Source organism: Mobula birostris, chromosome 2 (assembly GCF_030028105.1).
Source record: "Mobula birostris isolate sMobBir1 chromosome 2, sMobBir1.hap1, whole genome shotgun sequence".
NCBI classification, from domain to species: domain Eukaryota; kingdom Metazoa; phylum Chordata; class Chondrichthyes; order Myliobatiformes; family Myliobatidae; genus Mobula; species Mobula birostris.
Genome location: NC_092371.1, coordinates 208,268,472 through 208,282,526, shown reverse-complemented (window position 1 = coordinate 208,282,526; position 14,055 = coordinate 208,268,472). Strand labels below are relative to the sequence as shown.

At 39.8% G+C, this 14,055-nt stretch overlaps 1 protein-coding gene across 6 annotated transcripts in view; it reads left to right on the top strand.

Annotated features, from left to right (window-relative positions):
• The window catches only part of agbl5 (AGBL carboxypeptidase 5), a 153,612-nt gene that overhangs the window by 26,423 nt on the left and 113,134 nt on the right, over nucleotides 1–14,055 (top strand). For 5 of the 6 annotated variants that reach the window (XM_072251352.1, XM_072251350.1, XM_072251353.1 and 2 more), the window contains exons 4-5: nucleotides 11,202–11,368; nucleotides 13,836–14,013. In XM_072251352.1, coding sequence (XP_072107453.1) covers nucleotides 11,202–11,368; nucleotides 13,836–14,013 — 345 coding nt within the window. Of the gene's footprint in view, nucleotides 1–2,099; nucleotides 2,430–11,201; nucleotides 11,369–13,835; nucleotides 14,014–14,055 lie in introns of all 6 variants that reach the window. The other variant, XM_072251354.1, reaches the window with a different exon arrangement.

Genomic DNA, 14,055 nt, shown 5'->3' with positions numbered 1-14,055 from the left:
GTCGACAAACGGAGGAAACTTAGTACTGTCTATGTGGGGGAAAAGTACAGCTGACGTTTTGGGCTGAGACCCTTTGGCAGGACTGGAGAAAAAAAAATGAGTAGATTTAAAAGGTAGGGGAGGGGAGAGAGAAACACAAGGTGATAGGTGAAACCAGGAGGGGGGTGGATGAAGTAAAGAGCTGGGAAGTTGACTGGTGAAGGAGAAACAGGGCTGGAGAAGGGAGATCCCACTTCTTCTGTCTCCAACCTGATGGCATGAACATCAATTTCTCGAACTTCGGGTATTGGCCCTGCCCCCTTCACCATTCCCCATCCCCTTTACGCTGTCTCCATTTATCTCCTTGCCTGCTCATTACCTCCCTATGATGATCCACCCCCCTTTTTCTCTCTTCCATGACCTTCTGTTCTCTCCTATGAGACTCCCCCTTCTCCAGCCCTGTATCTCTTTCACCAATCAACTTCTAGCTCTTTACTTCATCCCTCCCCCTCCTGGTTTCACCCACCTCTTTGTGTTTCTGTCTCCCCTCCCCCACCTTCCAAAATCTACTCCTCTTCTTTTTTTTTATCTCCAGTCCTTCCGAATGGTCTCGCCTGAAATGTCGACTGTACTTTTTCCTATAGATGCTGCCTGGCTTGCTGCGTTCCTTCAGCATATTGTGTGTGTTGCTTGGATATCCAGCATCTGCAGATTTTCTCTTGTTTGTTATTTGACATACTGTGATTAAACAATATATTCAATAAAGCCATGAAAAGTACAATTGTTTGTGTGCTATTAGTTTAGGCAGATTGTGTTTGACTATTATTGTGACTTAGATGAAGATCAGACCACATTTTATGTGTAATTAATGCAGAAAGCCAGGTAATTGCAAAGGGTTCATAACCTTTTTCTTAAGACATTCCACAGATTCACCACCCTCTGGCTGAAGAAATTCCTCCACATCTCACTTCTAAAGGGATGTTCTTCAATTTTGAGGCTGTATGCTTCAATCCTAGGATCTTCTACTAATGGAAACATACTTTCCATGTCTCCTCTGTGGAGGATTTTCAATATTTGTTATGTATCAATGATATCATCCCTCATCCTTCTGAACTCCATTTGAGTATAGGGATGTTGTCTGGATTAGAAAATGTGTCTTCTGAGGAAAGGTTGAGTGAGCTTGGGCTTTTCTCTTTGGAAGTCTTGGCAGAAGTGTTATGAGATGATAAGAGGCATAGATAGAGTGATATCTAGCACTTTTTTTTCCAAAGTGGCAGTGGTAGATACGAGAGGACATAATAATTGGGTGACTGGAGGAAAGTATGGGGGAATGTCAGAAGTAGGTGTTTTATACATAGTGGTAAGTTCATGTACTGCCAGGAGTGGTGGTAGAGGCAGAAACATTAGGGATATTTAAGAGGCTCGTAGGTGGGCACATGGAAGTAAGAAAAATGGAGGGCTGTGTGGGAAGAAAGGGTTAGATTGATCTTGGAGTATGTTAAAATGTTAGCATGACATTGTGGAGTGAAGGGCCTGTACTGTGCTGTACAGTTCTGTGTTCCAAAGGTGAAAAGAAAATTAGTAGGTATTCAAATTTTGAACAAAATTTTTTAGTTTTTGATGTTCTCTGCAGCCCAAACAAAATTGGGAAATTCACTGTTTTGTAGTTTCAAAATATTCAAAGCTTTAACAAATGGTGAAAAGTATTTTGAATTTGTGTATACCTGTTTTCTGTCTGTGTTGTATTTTGTATTGCATGTTTATTATGGGTTACAGTAATTTGTCACATTGGTTGGGCGTGTTAGAAGCAAATGAGTATAGTTAAGTATTGTGCTTTGTCCTATTTAGTGCGTTTGGTTTAGTTGTTAGTGAGAGGTAGCCAGGAACAGGATTGATAAATTTTTGTTGACTGCTGCTGAATGCTCTTATTTTGCCATAGGGCTAATTTATTTTAGTTTTTTGTCGCTATATAAAATCATTCATTTTTGCTGCTTTCATAATAAGAATCAAATGTACTTTTTGTTGTCTTGGAGCTTGGTTATTTAGAAGCATGTCATACAGTGTTGAGTCCTTTGCTCAGTCTCTCAGTGGTTTTGATTTATTTAAAATTTTTTTTTCAGCATCTACAGATTTTCTCTTGTTAAAGATATGATAAATTTGGATTTGGATCAAGATGTACCTTCAGTGGAGAGAGTATTGTGTGTACAAAGGTGCATTCAGTCTGATACTTACGTATTTAAGATCACCATCCAAGCCACCATCTCCAGAAAGGGGGACCCTCTCCCCAGTTAGTTCCATCTATAATTCTTTAGGAATCTTGAGTCTGGTGGTGCTGTCTGCCAAAAGACCATACATAAGAAAGAGTTTGGCTGGGATGACACTATACCAACATCAACTGCTCACGAGTGGACGAGCTGACTGGAAGAGCTCTGGCTGTTGGAAGACTTCAGGTTTGTTTGTTTGAAGCCCTGGATTTTGGAGAAGTGACTGCTACACAGTTACATCACTTTATAGATGCAAGCGAAAATGGCTATGGAGCAGTGATATATCTATTGTCGTACAACACGATCTCTCAGGTGCACAGTGCTTTTATTATGGGGAAAATCTAGGGTGGGTCTGTTGAAGTCGCTTCCATCCCTTGTAGGAAGCTCACTGCTGCTACGATGGCAAGCCGTATGGACACATTATGGAAGAAGGAGTTGAGCATGCAGCTTAATGACTCAGTTTTTTCTTTTGACTGAAAGTACTTCTGTGCTGAGGTATGTTAAGAATAAAACTTCCAGTTTCTGAACCTTTGCAAACAGTTTCATAAATTCTTAAGGTCTCACAGAAATCTCTATGGAGGTATGTAAACACTCCAAGCAACCAGGCAGATGTGGCCAATGGAGAGTTGAGAATGAAAAAAGGGTCCATGGACCTCAGTATCTTCTGCAGCCTGAAAGGAAATAGCTTGTGAATCCTGATTGTTCTGGAGAACTGTTAGATGATCTGGAAGTCAAGAAGGGTGTTACATGGTATGCTGTGCAGACTGAAGAGGAGGTGTACGCAGTAACATGTATAATCCATCACTTCTCGTCTTGGATCCATTTGAGGAAGACAGTACTCTGGATTAATAGATTTAAGAACCTGCTCTTGTTTCTGTTGTAGCATGGATGAAATCACCGGAGAGACAGAGTTACTGGTAGATATAAAGCAGCTTCTTTACTCGACACAACAAGGTACAGCAGGCATCATAGGGACGGAGACGCTTTCGGTAGAAAGGTCTGCTAGCCCAATGTGGACTCGATATTTATATGCTAAACACAAAAGCAATCGCTACTTAAAAAGTTATAGACAATGCTTCCATTTGAAGCTACATACAAAACATCACACCTTCTGACTTCATCTTTTCCTTCCGACGCCAACGTGTCTGGGTTGGTATCGACAGCCTTTAGGAATGCAAGTTAAATCCACAATACATTTATTTGGCATTTTACGTGCTAACATAGAAGACAATTCATACCTATGAAGTATAGATAATACTGTCTTTGAAACTACCTGTAAACCTCACACTTCCATCTGCAGCGTCTGGCTAGTATCCTGATATTTACAGCTTTTAGGAAATGCATTGTTGTGAACTCAATCCACAGTACTTTGTCAAATAGAAGGCTGGTGGCCAGAATCATTTAGGCGTAAGTGAATCATCTACCCAAAAACTCACTCTAACAATTTCTTAATTGGAAGAGGAAGCAATTGAGCATCACTCTCGCTCATTCTGACTTGGATGAAAAACAACAAAAATATTGTTATTGCTCTCTGTGGAAGAGCACAGAAAGGCTGAAATGGAGATCATTGGGTTTTGCCACAGAAAGAGATTTCCAGATGAATTCTCAGGTTTGCAAAAGGGAGAAGGTGTGAAAAGGATCAGTGATATTTTTAAGCTCAACCCAGTACTTAATGATGGTGTCTTGAGAGTTCGAGAACAGCTTAGTGAGGCAGCCATGCCTAAAGAGTCAAACATCCTGTTATACCGGCAAAGGATCTCCAAATCTCAGACATCATTCTGAAGTATTTGCATCAAGAAGTAGGACTTGGTGGCCATAACCACATGTTGTCCATGTTGCACCAAAAATAACAGATTCCCAATTCTGGTACCAGGAAGAATCCATAGAAACAGAAACATAGAAAAGTAGAAAATAGGTGTAGGAGTAGGCCATTCAGCCCTTCAAGCCTGCACCGCCATTCAGTATGATCATGGCTGATCATCCAACTCAGAACTCTGTACCTGCCTTCTCTCCATACCCCCTGATGCCTTTAGCCACAAGGGCCATATCTAACTCCCTCTTAAATATAGCCAATGAACTGGCCTCAACTGTTTCCTGTGGCAGAGAATTCCACAGATTCACCACTCTCTGTGTGAAGAAGTTTTTCCTCATCTCGGTCCTAAAAGACTTCCCCTTTATCCTTAAACTGTGACCCCTCGTTCTGGACTTCCCCAACATTGGGAACAAACTTCCTGCATCTAGCCTGTCCAATCTCTTTAGAATTTTATACGTTTCAATAAAATCCCCCCCTCAATCTTCTAAATTCCAGTGAGCATAAGCCTAGTCGATCCAGTCTTTTTTCATATGAAAGTCCTGCCTTCCCAGGAATCAACTTGGTGAACCTTCTTTGTACTCCATCTATGGCAAGGATGTCTTTCCTCAGATTAGGGGACCAAAACTGCACACAATACTCCAGGTGTGGTCTCACCAAGGCCTTGTACAACTGCAGTAGTACCTCCCTGCTCCTGTACTCGAGTCCTCTTGCTATGAATGCCAGCATACCATTCGCCTTTTTCATCGCCTGCTGTACCTGCATGCCCACTTTCAATGACTGGTGTGCAATGACACCCAGGTCTCATTGCACCTCCCCTTTTCCTAATTGGCCACCATTCAGATAATAATCTGTTTTCCTGTTCTTGCCACCAAAGTGGATAACCTCACATTTATCCACATTAAATTGCATCTGCCATGAATTTGCCCACTCACCTAACCTATCCAAGTCACCCTGCATCCTCTTAGCATCCTGCTCACAGCTAACACTGCCGCCCAGCTTCGTGTCATCCGCAAACTTGGAGATGCTGCATTTAATTCCCTCGTCTAAGTCATTAATATATATTGTGAACAATTGGGGTTCCAGCACTGAGCCTTGAGGTACCCCACTAGTCACCGCCTGCCATTCTGAAAAGGTCCCGTTTATTCCCACTCTTTGCTTCCTGTCTGCCAACCAATTCTCTATCCACATCAATACCATACCTCCAATACCGTGTGCTTTAAGTTTGTACACTAATCTCCTGTGTGGGACCTTGTCAAAAGTCTTTTGAAAATCCAAATATACCACATCCACTGGTTCTGCCCTATCCACTCTACTAGTTACATCCTTAAAAAAATTCTGTGAGATTCATCAGACATGATTTTCCTTTCACAAATCCATGCTGACTTTGTCCGATGACCTCACCACTTTCCAAATGTGCTGTTATCACATCTTTGATAACTGACTGTAGTATTTCTTTGCCCACTCTCCTAAACTGACCAAGTCTCTCTGCAACCTTTCCATTTCTTCAGCACTTCCTGCTCCTCTACCTATCTTGGTGTCATCCGCAAACTTAGCCACAAAACCATTTAATCCATAATCTAAATCATCGATATACATTGTAAAAAGAAGCGGCCACAACACTGACCCCTGCGGAACACGACTAGTAATGGGCAACCAATCAGAATAGGATCTCTTTATTCACACCCTTTGTTTTCTGCCTATCAGCCAATGCTCCACCCATTCCAATATCTTTCCTGTAATTCCATGGGCTCTCTTCTTATTAAGCAGCCTCTTATGCGGCACCTTATCGAAGGCCTTTTTGAAAATCCAAATACAAATCCAAATATATTTCTTTGTTATTGCATTTTGATGCTTTATAGCAAGATGAGGTCAAGTCCTTGAACTGTGCTCTGTAATGCAACAAACTTTGTTGGAGCTGAGCGTGAGATGAATCAAGAGTTAGATTTAATATCAACGGCATATGTCATGAAATTTGTTAACTTTACAGCAGTAGTACAAATGAAATACCTGATAAATAAATATAGAGGAAAAAAGTTACATTAAGCATATGTATGTCTATTAAGTTGAGTTAAACTGAGTAGTGCAAAATAACAAATAAAAAGCAATGAGGTAGTGTTCATGGGTTCAATGTCTGTTTAGGAATTGTATGGCAGAGGGGTTGAAGCTGTTCCTGAATCGCTGAGTGTGTGCCTTTAGGCTTCTGTACCTCCTTCCCAAAAGCAACAGTGTGAAGAGGGCATGGCCTGGGTGGTGGGGATCCTTATTGATAGATGTCACCTTCATAAGACACTGCTCCTCGAAGATGTCTTGGATACTACGGATGCTGGTACCCATGACAGAGCTGACTAATCTTATAAATTTCTGCAACTTATTTTGATCTTGCGCAGTAGCCCCTCCCCCCCCGATCCCCAACCTCCAATACCAGATGGTGATGCAGCCAGGCAGAATGCTCTCCACAGTACATTTGCAGAAGTTTTTGAGTGTCTTGGTGAGTGTTCTGGTAAAATATAGGCACTGTCCTGCTTTCTTTATAGTAGCGTCAATATGTTGGGACCAGATTAACACCCAGGAACTTGAAATTGCTCACTCTCTCCACTTCTGATCCCTCATGAGGATTGTTTTGTGTTCCCTTGTCTTACCCTTCCTGAAGTCCACAATTAGCTCTTTGGTCTCGCTGACGCTGAGTGCAAGTTTGTTGCTGAGACACCACTCAACTAACTGGTACAAACTTTTGTCACAATCTGAAATTCTGCCAGCAATGGTTGTATCATCAGCAAATCTATAGATGCCGTTTGAGCTATGTCTAGCCACACAGTAATGGGTGTAGAGAGAGTAGAGCAGTGGGCTAAGCACACATCCCTGTGGAGCGCCAGTGTTAATTGTCAACGAGGTGGAGATGTTGAGAGAAGACATTGAGAAGTGGAACCATTCATGGATCAGTGATGTCCTTGTTCAGAAAGGAATTAAGTGGATTTTTAACCCCCGGCTTGTTCACATCACAGAGGATCATGGAAAAGGTTTTATCAGTTATGTGGGAATGGTCCTCAGTTTCCCTCATGAATGTGCAGAATCTTGACGAAGAGGTTTTCCACACAGTCCTTCATGAAGTAGAGGCTGTTATCAATGACCATCCAATTACTAAGGCATTGATTAGTGCTTCCCAGTGATTTGGAAGCATTAACACCCACCTTCTTTTGCTTCTGAAGATCTAAAGAAGTTCCAAAAGGAAGATGTTTATGCTTGTCGATGATGGAAGCAGGTCCAATACATGTCAAGCAACAAACTCCCTTACCACCATTCAGGGCCCCAAACAGTCCTTCCAGGTGAGGCAACTCTTCACCTGTGAGTCGGCTGGGGTGATATACTGCGTCCGGTGCTCCCGATGTGGCCTTTTATATATTGGCGAGACTCGACGCAGACTGGGAGACCGCTTTGCTGAACACCTACGCTCTGTCCGCCAGAGAAAGCAGGATCTCCCAGTGGCCACACATTTTAATTCCACATCCCATTCCCATTCTGACATGTCTATCCACGGCCTCCTCTACTATAAAGATGAAGCCACACTCAGGTTGGAGGAACAACACCTTATATTCTGTCTGGGTAGCCTCCAACCTGATGGCATGAACATCGACTTCTCTAATTTCTGCTAATGCCCCACCTCTCCCTCGTACCCCATCTGTTACTTATTTTTATGCACACATTCTTTCTCTCACTCTCCTTTTTCTCCCTCTGACCCTCTGAATATACCCCTTGCCCATCCTCTGGGTCCCCCCCCCCCGTCTTTCTTCCTGGACCTCCTGTCCCATGATCCTCTCGTATCCCTTTTTGCCTATCACCTGTCCAGCTCTTGGCTCCATCCCTCCCCCTCCTGTCTTCTCCTATCATTTTGGATCTCCCCCTCCCCCTCCAACTTTCAAATCCCTTACTCACTCTTCCTTCAGTTAGTCCTGATGAAGGGTCTTGGCCTGAAACGTCGACTGCACCTCTTCCTAGAGATGCTGCCTGGCCTGCTGTGTTCACCAGCAACTTTTATGTGTGTTGCCAATACATGTCAATCTTGTTTTGGAAATGGTGGGTCGAGGACTACTTACCACAGTTACAGGAACACCAGAAATGGTCAGGCATAACGTGCAATTTCCTCCCAAGAGACTTTTTTTAGTTGATCAGACAGTACCTCGCAATTCATGGATCATCGGAATAGTCATTGAAGTCTGTCCAGAAAGAAGGGGATTTGTGCGACAGGTGTGCGTCAAGACCAAGACCAGCTGTCTGGACAGGCCTAAAACGAACATCTGTCTTCTACAGGAAGCAGAGATTTGAGGATTTGGGGATAGGGGGGAGAGAAGGCGGGGGGGCTACTGTACAGGATCAAAAGAAGCTACAGAAAGTTGTAGAAATTAGTCAGCTCCATCTTGGGTAATAGCCTCAATAGTATCCAGGACATCTTCAACAAGTGGTGACTTAGAAAGGTGGTGTCCACGATTAAGGACCCCCATCATCCAGGACATGCCTTCTTCTCATTGTTACCAGCAGGAAGGAGGTCCAGAAGCCTGAAAAATTCAGGAACAGCTTCTTCCCCTCTGCCATCCGATTCCTAAATGGACATTGAACCTATGAACACTAACTCACTTTTATTATTTCTGTTTTTGCACATTTTAAAATTTAACTGTTAATATACATATATGTACCTACTGTAATTGATTCACTTATTTTTTCTATATTATAATATATTGGATTGTCCTGCTGCTGCTAAGTTGACAAATCTCATGACATATGCCAGTGATACTAAATCTGATTCTAGAAGCTTCATGACTTTGACTTGACTTACTGACTTAACAGAGTGGTGGTAAAGATCACTCTATATTGGACTAAGTGCTGGTAACCTCTGGCCTAGATAACTGTTACTTGACTTGACCTGAAGAAGAGAAAAAAGAAGGCCGGCTGGTGGCGCAATGACATCAGCGCCGGACCTGGGAGCGAAGGTTCCCGAGTTCGAAACCAGTCGGGTCCACTCCCAAGTACGCTTTCCATCCGTGCCGGGTTGAGTGTCGAGGTCGCAACTCGGCCTTGTAAAATAAACGGGAAAAATACTGCAAAAATGTCTGTGTGAGGAGTGGCGCACCACACAATCTCTCTCTTGCTCTGCGCCTTGTAAAAGCCATGAAAAAGACATCATCACGGACGCATGCACACGCACAGACTCACATGCACGCAGGCACACACCAAAAAAAAGAGAAAAAAGAAAAAGGTTATTTGCATCAATGTTAAGGTGTTTATATTTGAAAATTTCGTTTCTTCTATTTTTGTAGTGTGTAGTTGTAATTATTAGAGTGTAAAAATTAAGGGCTAGTAAGTAGGAGCCATTTATCTAATATCCATCTGTCTGTAGTGTATTTTTTGTTGCACATTTATTATGGGTTATGGTAACTTGTCATGAGGGTCAGGATGCTGGCATTGAACCCCCAAACTCCTACACTTCAAGCTGTAATAGTGTTGTGCTAACTGCTGCAATACTGTGGTTCCTGGTGGAGGATATGAAGATAGGGCTGTGATTTTGTGTGGCGTTTGAAAACTGGAATGTGATTTTTAAATTTGAAGTATTCAACTTAGCAAGTAGGTCACCAACCGCATGGTAGGTTAAATGTTTGGATGAGCAAGAAAGTGGGTAACTCCACGTTGATGGATTGAATCCATTAATTGGTGCCTCAAAATAGTCAAATTTGTGAGCTTGACAAAGTTTGAACAAGAAAGGAGCTGTCACGGGAGGGAAGCTGGTTAGTGTTAGAGTTTAAAGTGGACGATCTTGGTAAATATAGAGGTAGTATATCTATGAGAAATAGGAAATGGCCCAGATGATTCCCAAAGGACACCGTGAATCAACAGGAGAAAAAATATTACAAGTAATTCATTGGCTGTTCTTGAACAGATGGGAATGAGCCTAGCTATGCACTGAGGAGGGGCATTAGACAAACATGCTGAAACTAGCCAAAAATTGAAGATATCCCAAGATGGACAGGAATTGATGAACTATTACCATCAGTAATGAACAATGTTTGGAGGGGGTTTTGAGGTAATGTGCATTGTTTATCGTCTGCTTTGAAAATATTGGACTTATTTTGCTTTATTTTCCTCTTCTTAACCACATTTGTAAGGATGAGACTATTGAGATTCTGAAAGTCTTTGTCGACATTTATTCAGACCTCTAACAGAACAATTTGCTTTATATTTAGTTCTTGACTCATTTTCCCATATATAATTCTGAGACCAAATTTAATACATCAGAACTAAACAAAGCAATTGAGGTTGGTTAAACTTTCTTGAAAACTTCCACTTGATTTCATTCTACCCGTGCTTGAATTTAAATGTCACCTGGTAGAAACATTGAGAAGCTAGGATGGCAAAGTACCTGGGATCTTAGTGAAACCAAGAATCGCTTAATGTTCCTTCTGAGCCAACATGATTTAAGCAATGTGAATAAAATAATCAATGTTGTCAAGAAGGAAAAATTCAATCTAAATATGTTCAGAAAGAAATAATTAGAAGGAAAGAGAATCGTGTAAGAGACAGCGTTTCTAAAAAAAAAACAGTTTGGTAAGTGTCTTTTTTAAATGTCGAGCAATTAAGTGCCTGAAGAAAAGAAACAATCTATTTATTTTCAAATCCGGTGTTAACGCTGGTCACTAAAAATTGCCTCCCTTTATTGTAATTTTAATTGCTGAGAAGCTGGTGAGTACATTAACAATTTAATACAATTTAAACGATAACATATAGAGATATTGAGGAAGAATCTGAGAAGGGGGAAACAAAGTTAACTTTTTAGCATAAACTTACTTATTTTTAATGCCTCTTCAAGAAGAGTTCCTCTTTTCTAATTAAGTATAAACATTTGAAGGATCTTTGCATGATTGTTTCATTACATTATATGAAACAAATTTTCTTTAATCAAACCCAAGATTAGAGTTACGAGATGAGCAGGGTCAGTGTTTGTGCTAACTCACCACTAATTAAATGTTACGAGGGATATTGCTAATCAGCTTGTTTCTCCTTGATATGCATATTTGATGTTTGAATTGATGCCTCCTACATAGAAGATACCAATGTTTATTTCTTATTCCTTTATTTTTCTCCATTTTCTTTCAATTCAGATGGTGGAAAACCAATTTATTCTCTCTTTCATGCATCGCTTTCTTGAATACCGTGGAGCAACTACCTACTTTGCATTTTGTTTTCCATTCACATATGCTGAATGTCAGGAAATGTTGATGCAATTGGATGAAAGATTTGAATATTGTAAATGGCTGACTATGAGCAGGTACTGTACAATCTTAGCACTTCAACAGATTATTCTTAGTGCAATTAGTCTTCCAAGCGATTTACATGAAAATGAAATTATTCTGTTGGAACATCAGTTGCATAATCATAATTGAATGTGTTATTACTGTTTGGATTTGATGAGTAGGAATATACTATTGTCTTTCAGCTTTTGGAATGTGTATTCAATTAATTAATGTTCAGACTGTCTTTAAGTCTGTACAAAAGCTAAATTTACATAGAAAGCCTGTTCCAGTCAGTCAATAGCTAAGATTTGAAGGTTGTGAGAGGAACAGGGAAGAATCATTCGGTGTTTTGCTCAGTCTTGCTTGTGATTTTTAACTTGTTGATAGGTTCTGTTTCAAATTAAAGATGATATTTTTCACATTTTAGACAAAAACCAGAATCAGTAGTCTTCCCTTCTGTTGGGTAAATTTTGTTTCCTTATTATTTTTCTTAGTCTTGCCTATCACTGATAATTTTGGTTCAGTGGTAATGTTCCTATCTATGTGGCGAAATTTATAGTCAAGTCCTTCTTGAGTAATTTTAATGCACCATCCAGGATGGCACTAACAAAATACAGAGGACATGTGGCAATGTCTGAGGTAACTTTTTTTGGATGAGAGGTTGAACTTGGTGATATTAGGTTATGACCAAACAAGTGGGTTGCTATTTTAATGCTCTCTTTTTCTGGGCTTTTTCTGTACTAGCTCAGTTACAAATAATTACATTTCAAAAGTAAGAATTAACTAAAGTACTCTATGATGTTCTGAGATTGTAGAAGTTTGTTTAAACTTGTTACTCTAGTTAGGTGCTGACAATTATCTTGCTGATAGACAACATGTTTCCCTTTCACTGCTTCGAAGTACTGGGATTTTCAGTAAATAGAACTTGCAGACTTTTTTCGACTTGGTATCAAAATCAAGACAAATGATTCTAAATAAATGCATTACAAATGCTGAAGTGGGATGAATAACTGAGTAAGCAGTGGTTCAGTCTTGGTTATGTAAATCAGGTGAAATCTGGACAATAATGATTTAATATGAATAGAGGGAAAGAAATCAGCTCTTATTTATTGAAGGTAGTGGTAGAAAAAATGTACAGTAGTAGCTGTCTTTAGAATAAGTCTATACCTATCCAAAATAGCACTTCCCATCTGTAAGTTATGATTATCTTTGGGCTTTTTTGTTGCATAACTTAGCAATTTGTTGCATAATACGAAAGTGCATATGAATTAAGTGACTACAGTTTTGCTACTGAGCAGTTGTGAGAGATGAGTTTTAATTATGAAATTTACAATGAAATTATGAATGGTATAGCTTTTTAGGGCTGTAGTCATACAGCACGGAAACAGGCCCCTTGGCCCAACTTGTCCTTTTGAATTTCTACAAAGAATCTCTTGAAAAAATTGGAGTCAACTTTTTTTGACTGTAGAATAATCTAAATTATTTGATTTATAATTGAAATTTAATTACAGTACTTAGTATTCATGCTGAAATCAGGTTAAATATTGCCAGAATTATGTTGCCGGTATTGTATTAAAATAAATTGATAGTATTTTTTTATTATGACCAATATAAAACTTAACATTTGTAGCTTTAGGCTAAGGGATGGATATAAGTTGAGTGATGACAGTATGAAATCAATAATATATGCATATCCAGACAAAATGTAGAAGTTATTATTTTGATAGAAGCATCAAATACTTGTTGGGGAATATAGGGCATTATCATGCTTTATTGAAAGATGTGCTGTTGCAATTTTTTTAATACATTCATATCTGTCCCCAAGACTTTGTGTCTTTTAAAATGTGTGTGAATTGGAAAAGCAATTTGGACAGCACAGATAATTAGAATTGTAGTTAATGATTTTCTTTTGAGTTAAAACTAAAATTTCAAGTTTTAAATTCATGTTAAATCTTAAAGGGTTACAATCAGGACCCTGGAGGTGAATAAATAAACAGAATCACTTAAAATTTTCAGAAGTTCCAATGTATGCAGCTAAAGATTTAGGCATTAATCAGTTTAAAATCTTCCAAACCTTTACTGTGTAGAACTCTTTGCCAAAGGTATTGCAAATGATTTTTGAGGAAAGGGTAGACATATGGATCATTGTAAAAGATCTACAATATATCTCACTGTCTGGTGTAAGGTGTTCTTAAGCTGAAGTGGCCAGCTACTGTTCCTGTGGTCGTAGCTGTTGTAACCTATTGTGCCACCATTTTTTTCTGTATGCTTAACTCATAATGGTGTTTCATGTGCTGATGTCCATTGTGTTTCAAAGCTACCGCAGACTGCAGGCCAGAATTTGAAGTTCTCCTTAAGTTCTGTAGTGGAGTCTCTTTACCCTTATCTCTGTAAATTGAAAAGTAATTTGAATTGACCATTGCTTCCTTTTGACATTGTGTGCCCTCTAAAGTGGTTTAATTTTGTGAAGAAATTAACTTGTCAAAACAATATTATTTTCAGCCCTGCTGATACTATTTATTATCACCGTGAGCCTCTGTGTTACTCTCTGGACAATCTACGTATTGACCTCATCACTATTTCTTCATGTCATGGAATGATGGTTGAATGTGAACCAAGATTGGAAAATCTTTTTCCAGACCATTCCATTTCGCGGCCACATCTGTTCTCTGGAAAACAAGTAAGAAAACACTCAAACTCATTTTATGAAGACTTTAATATT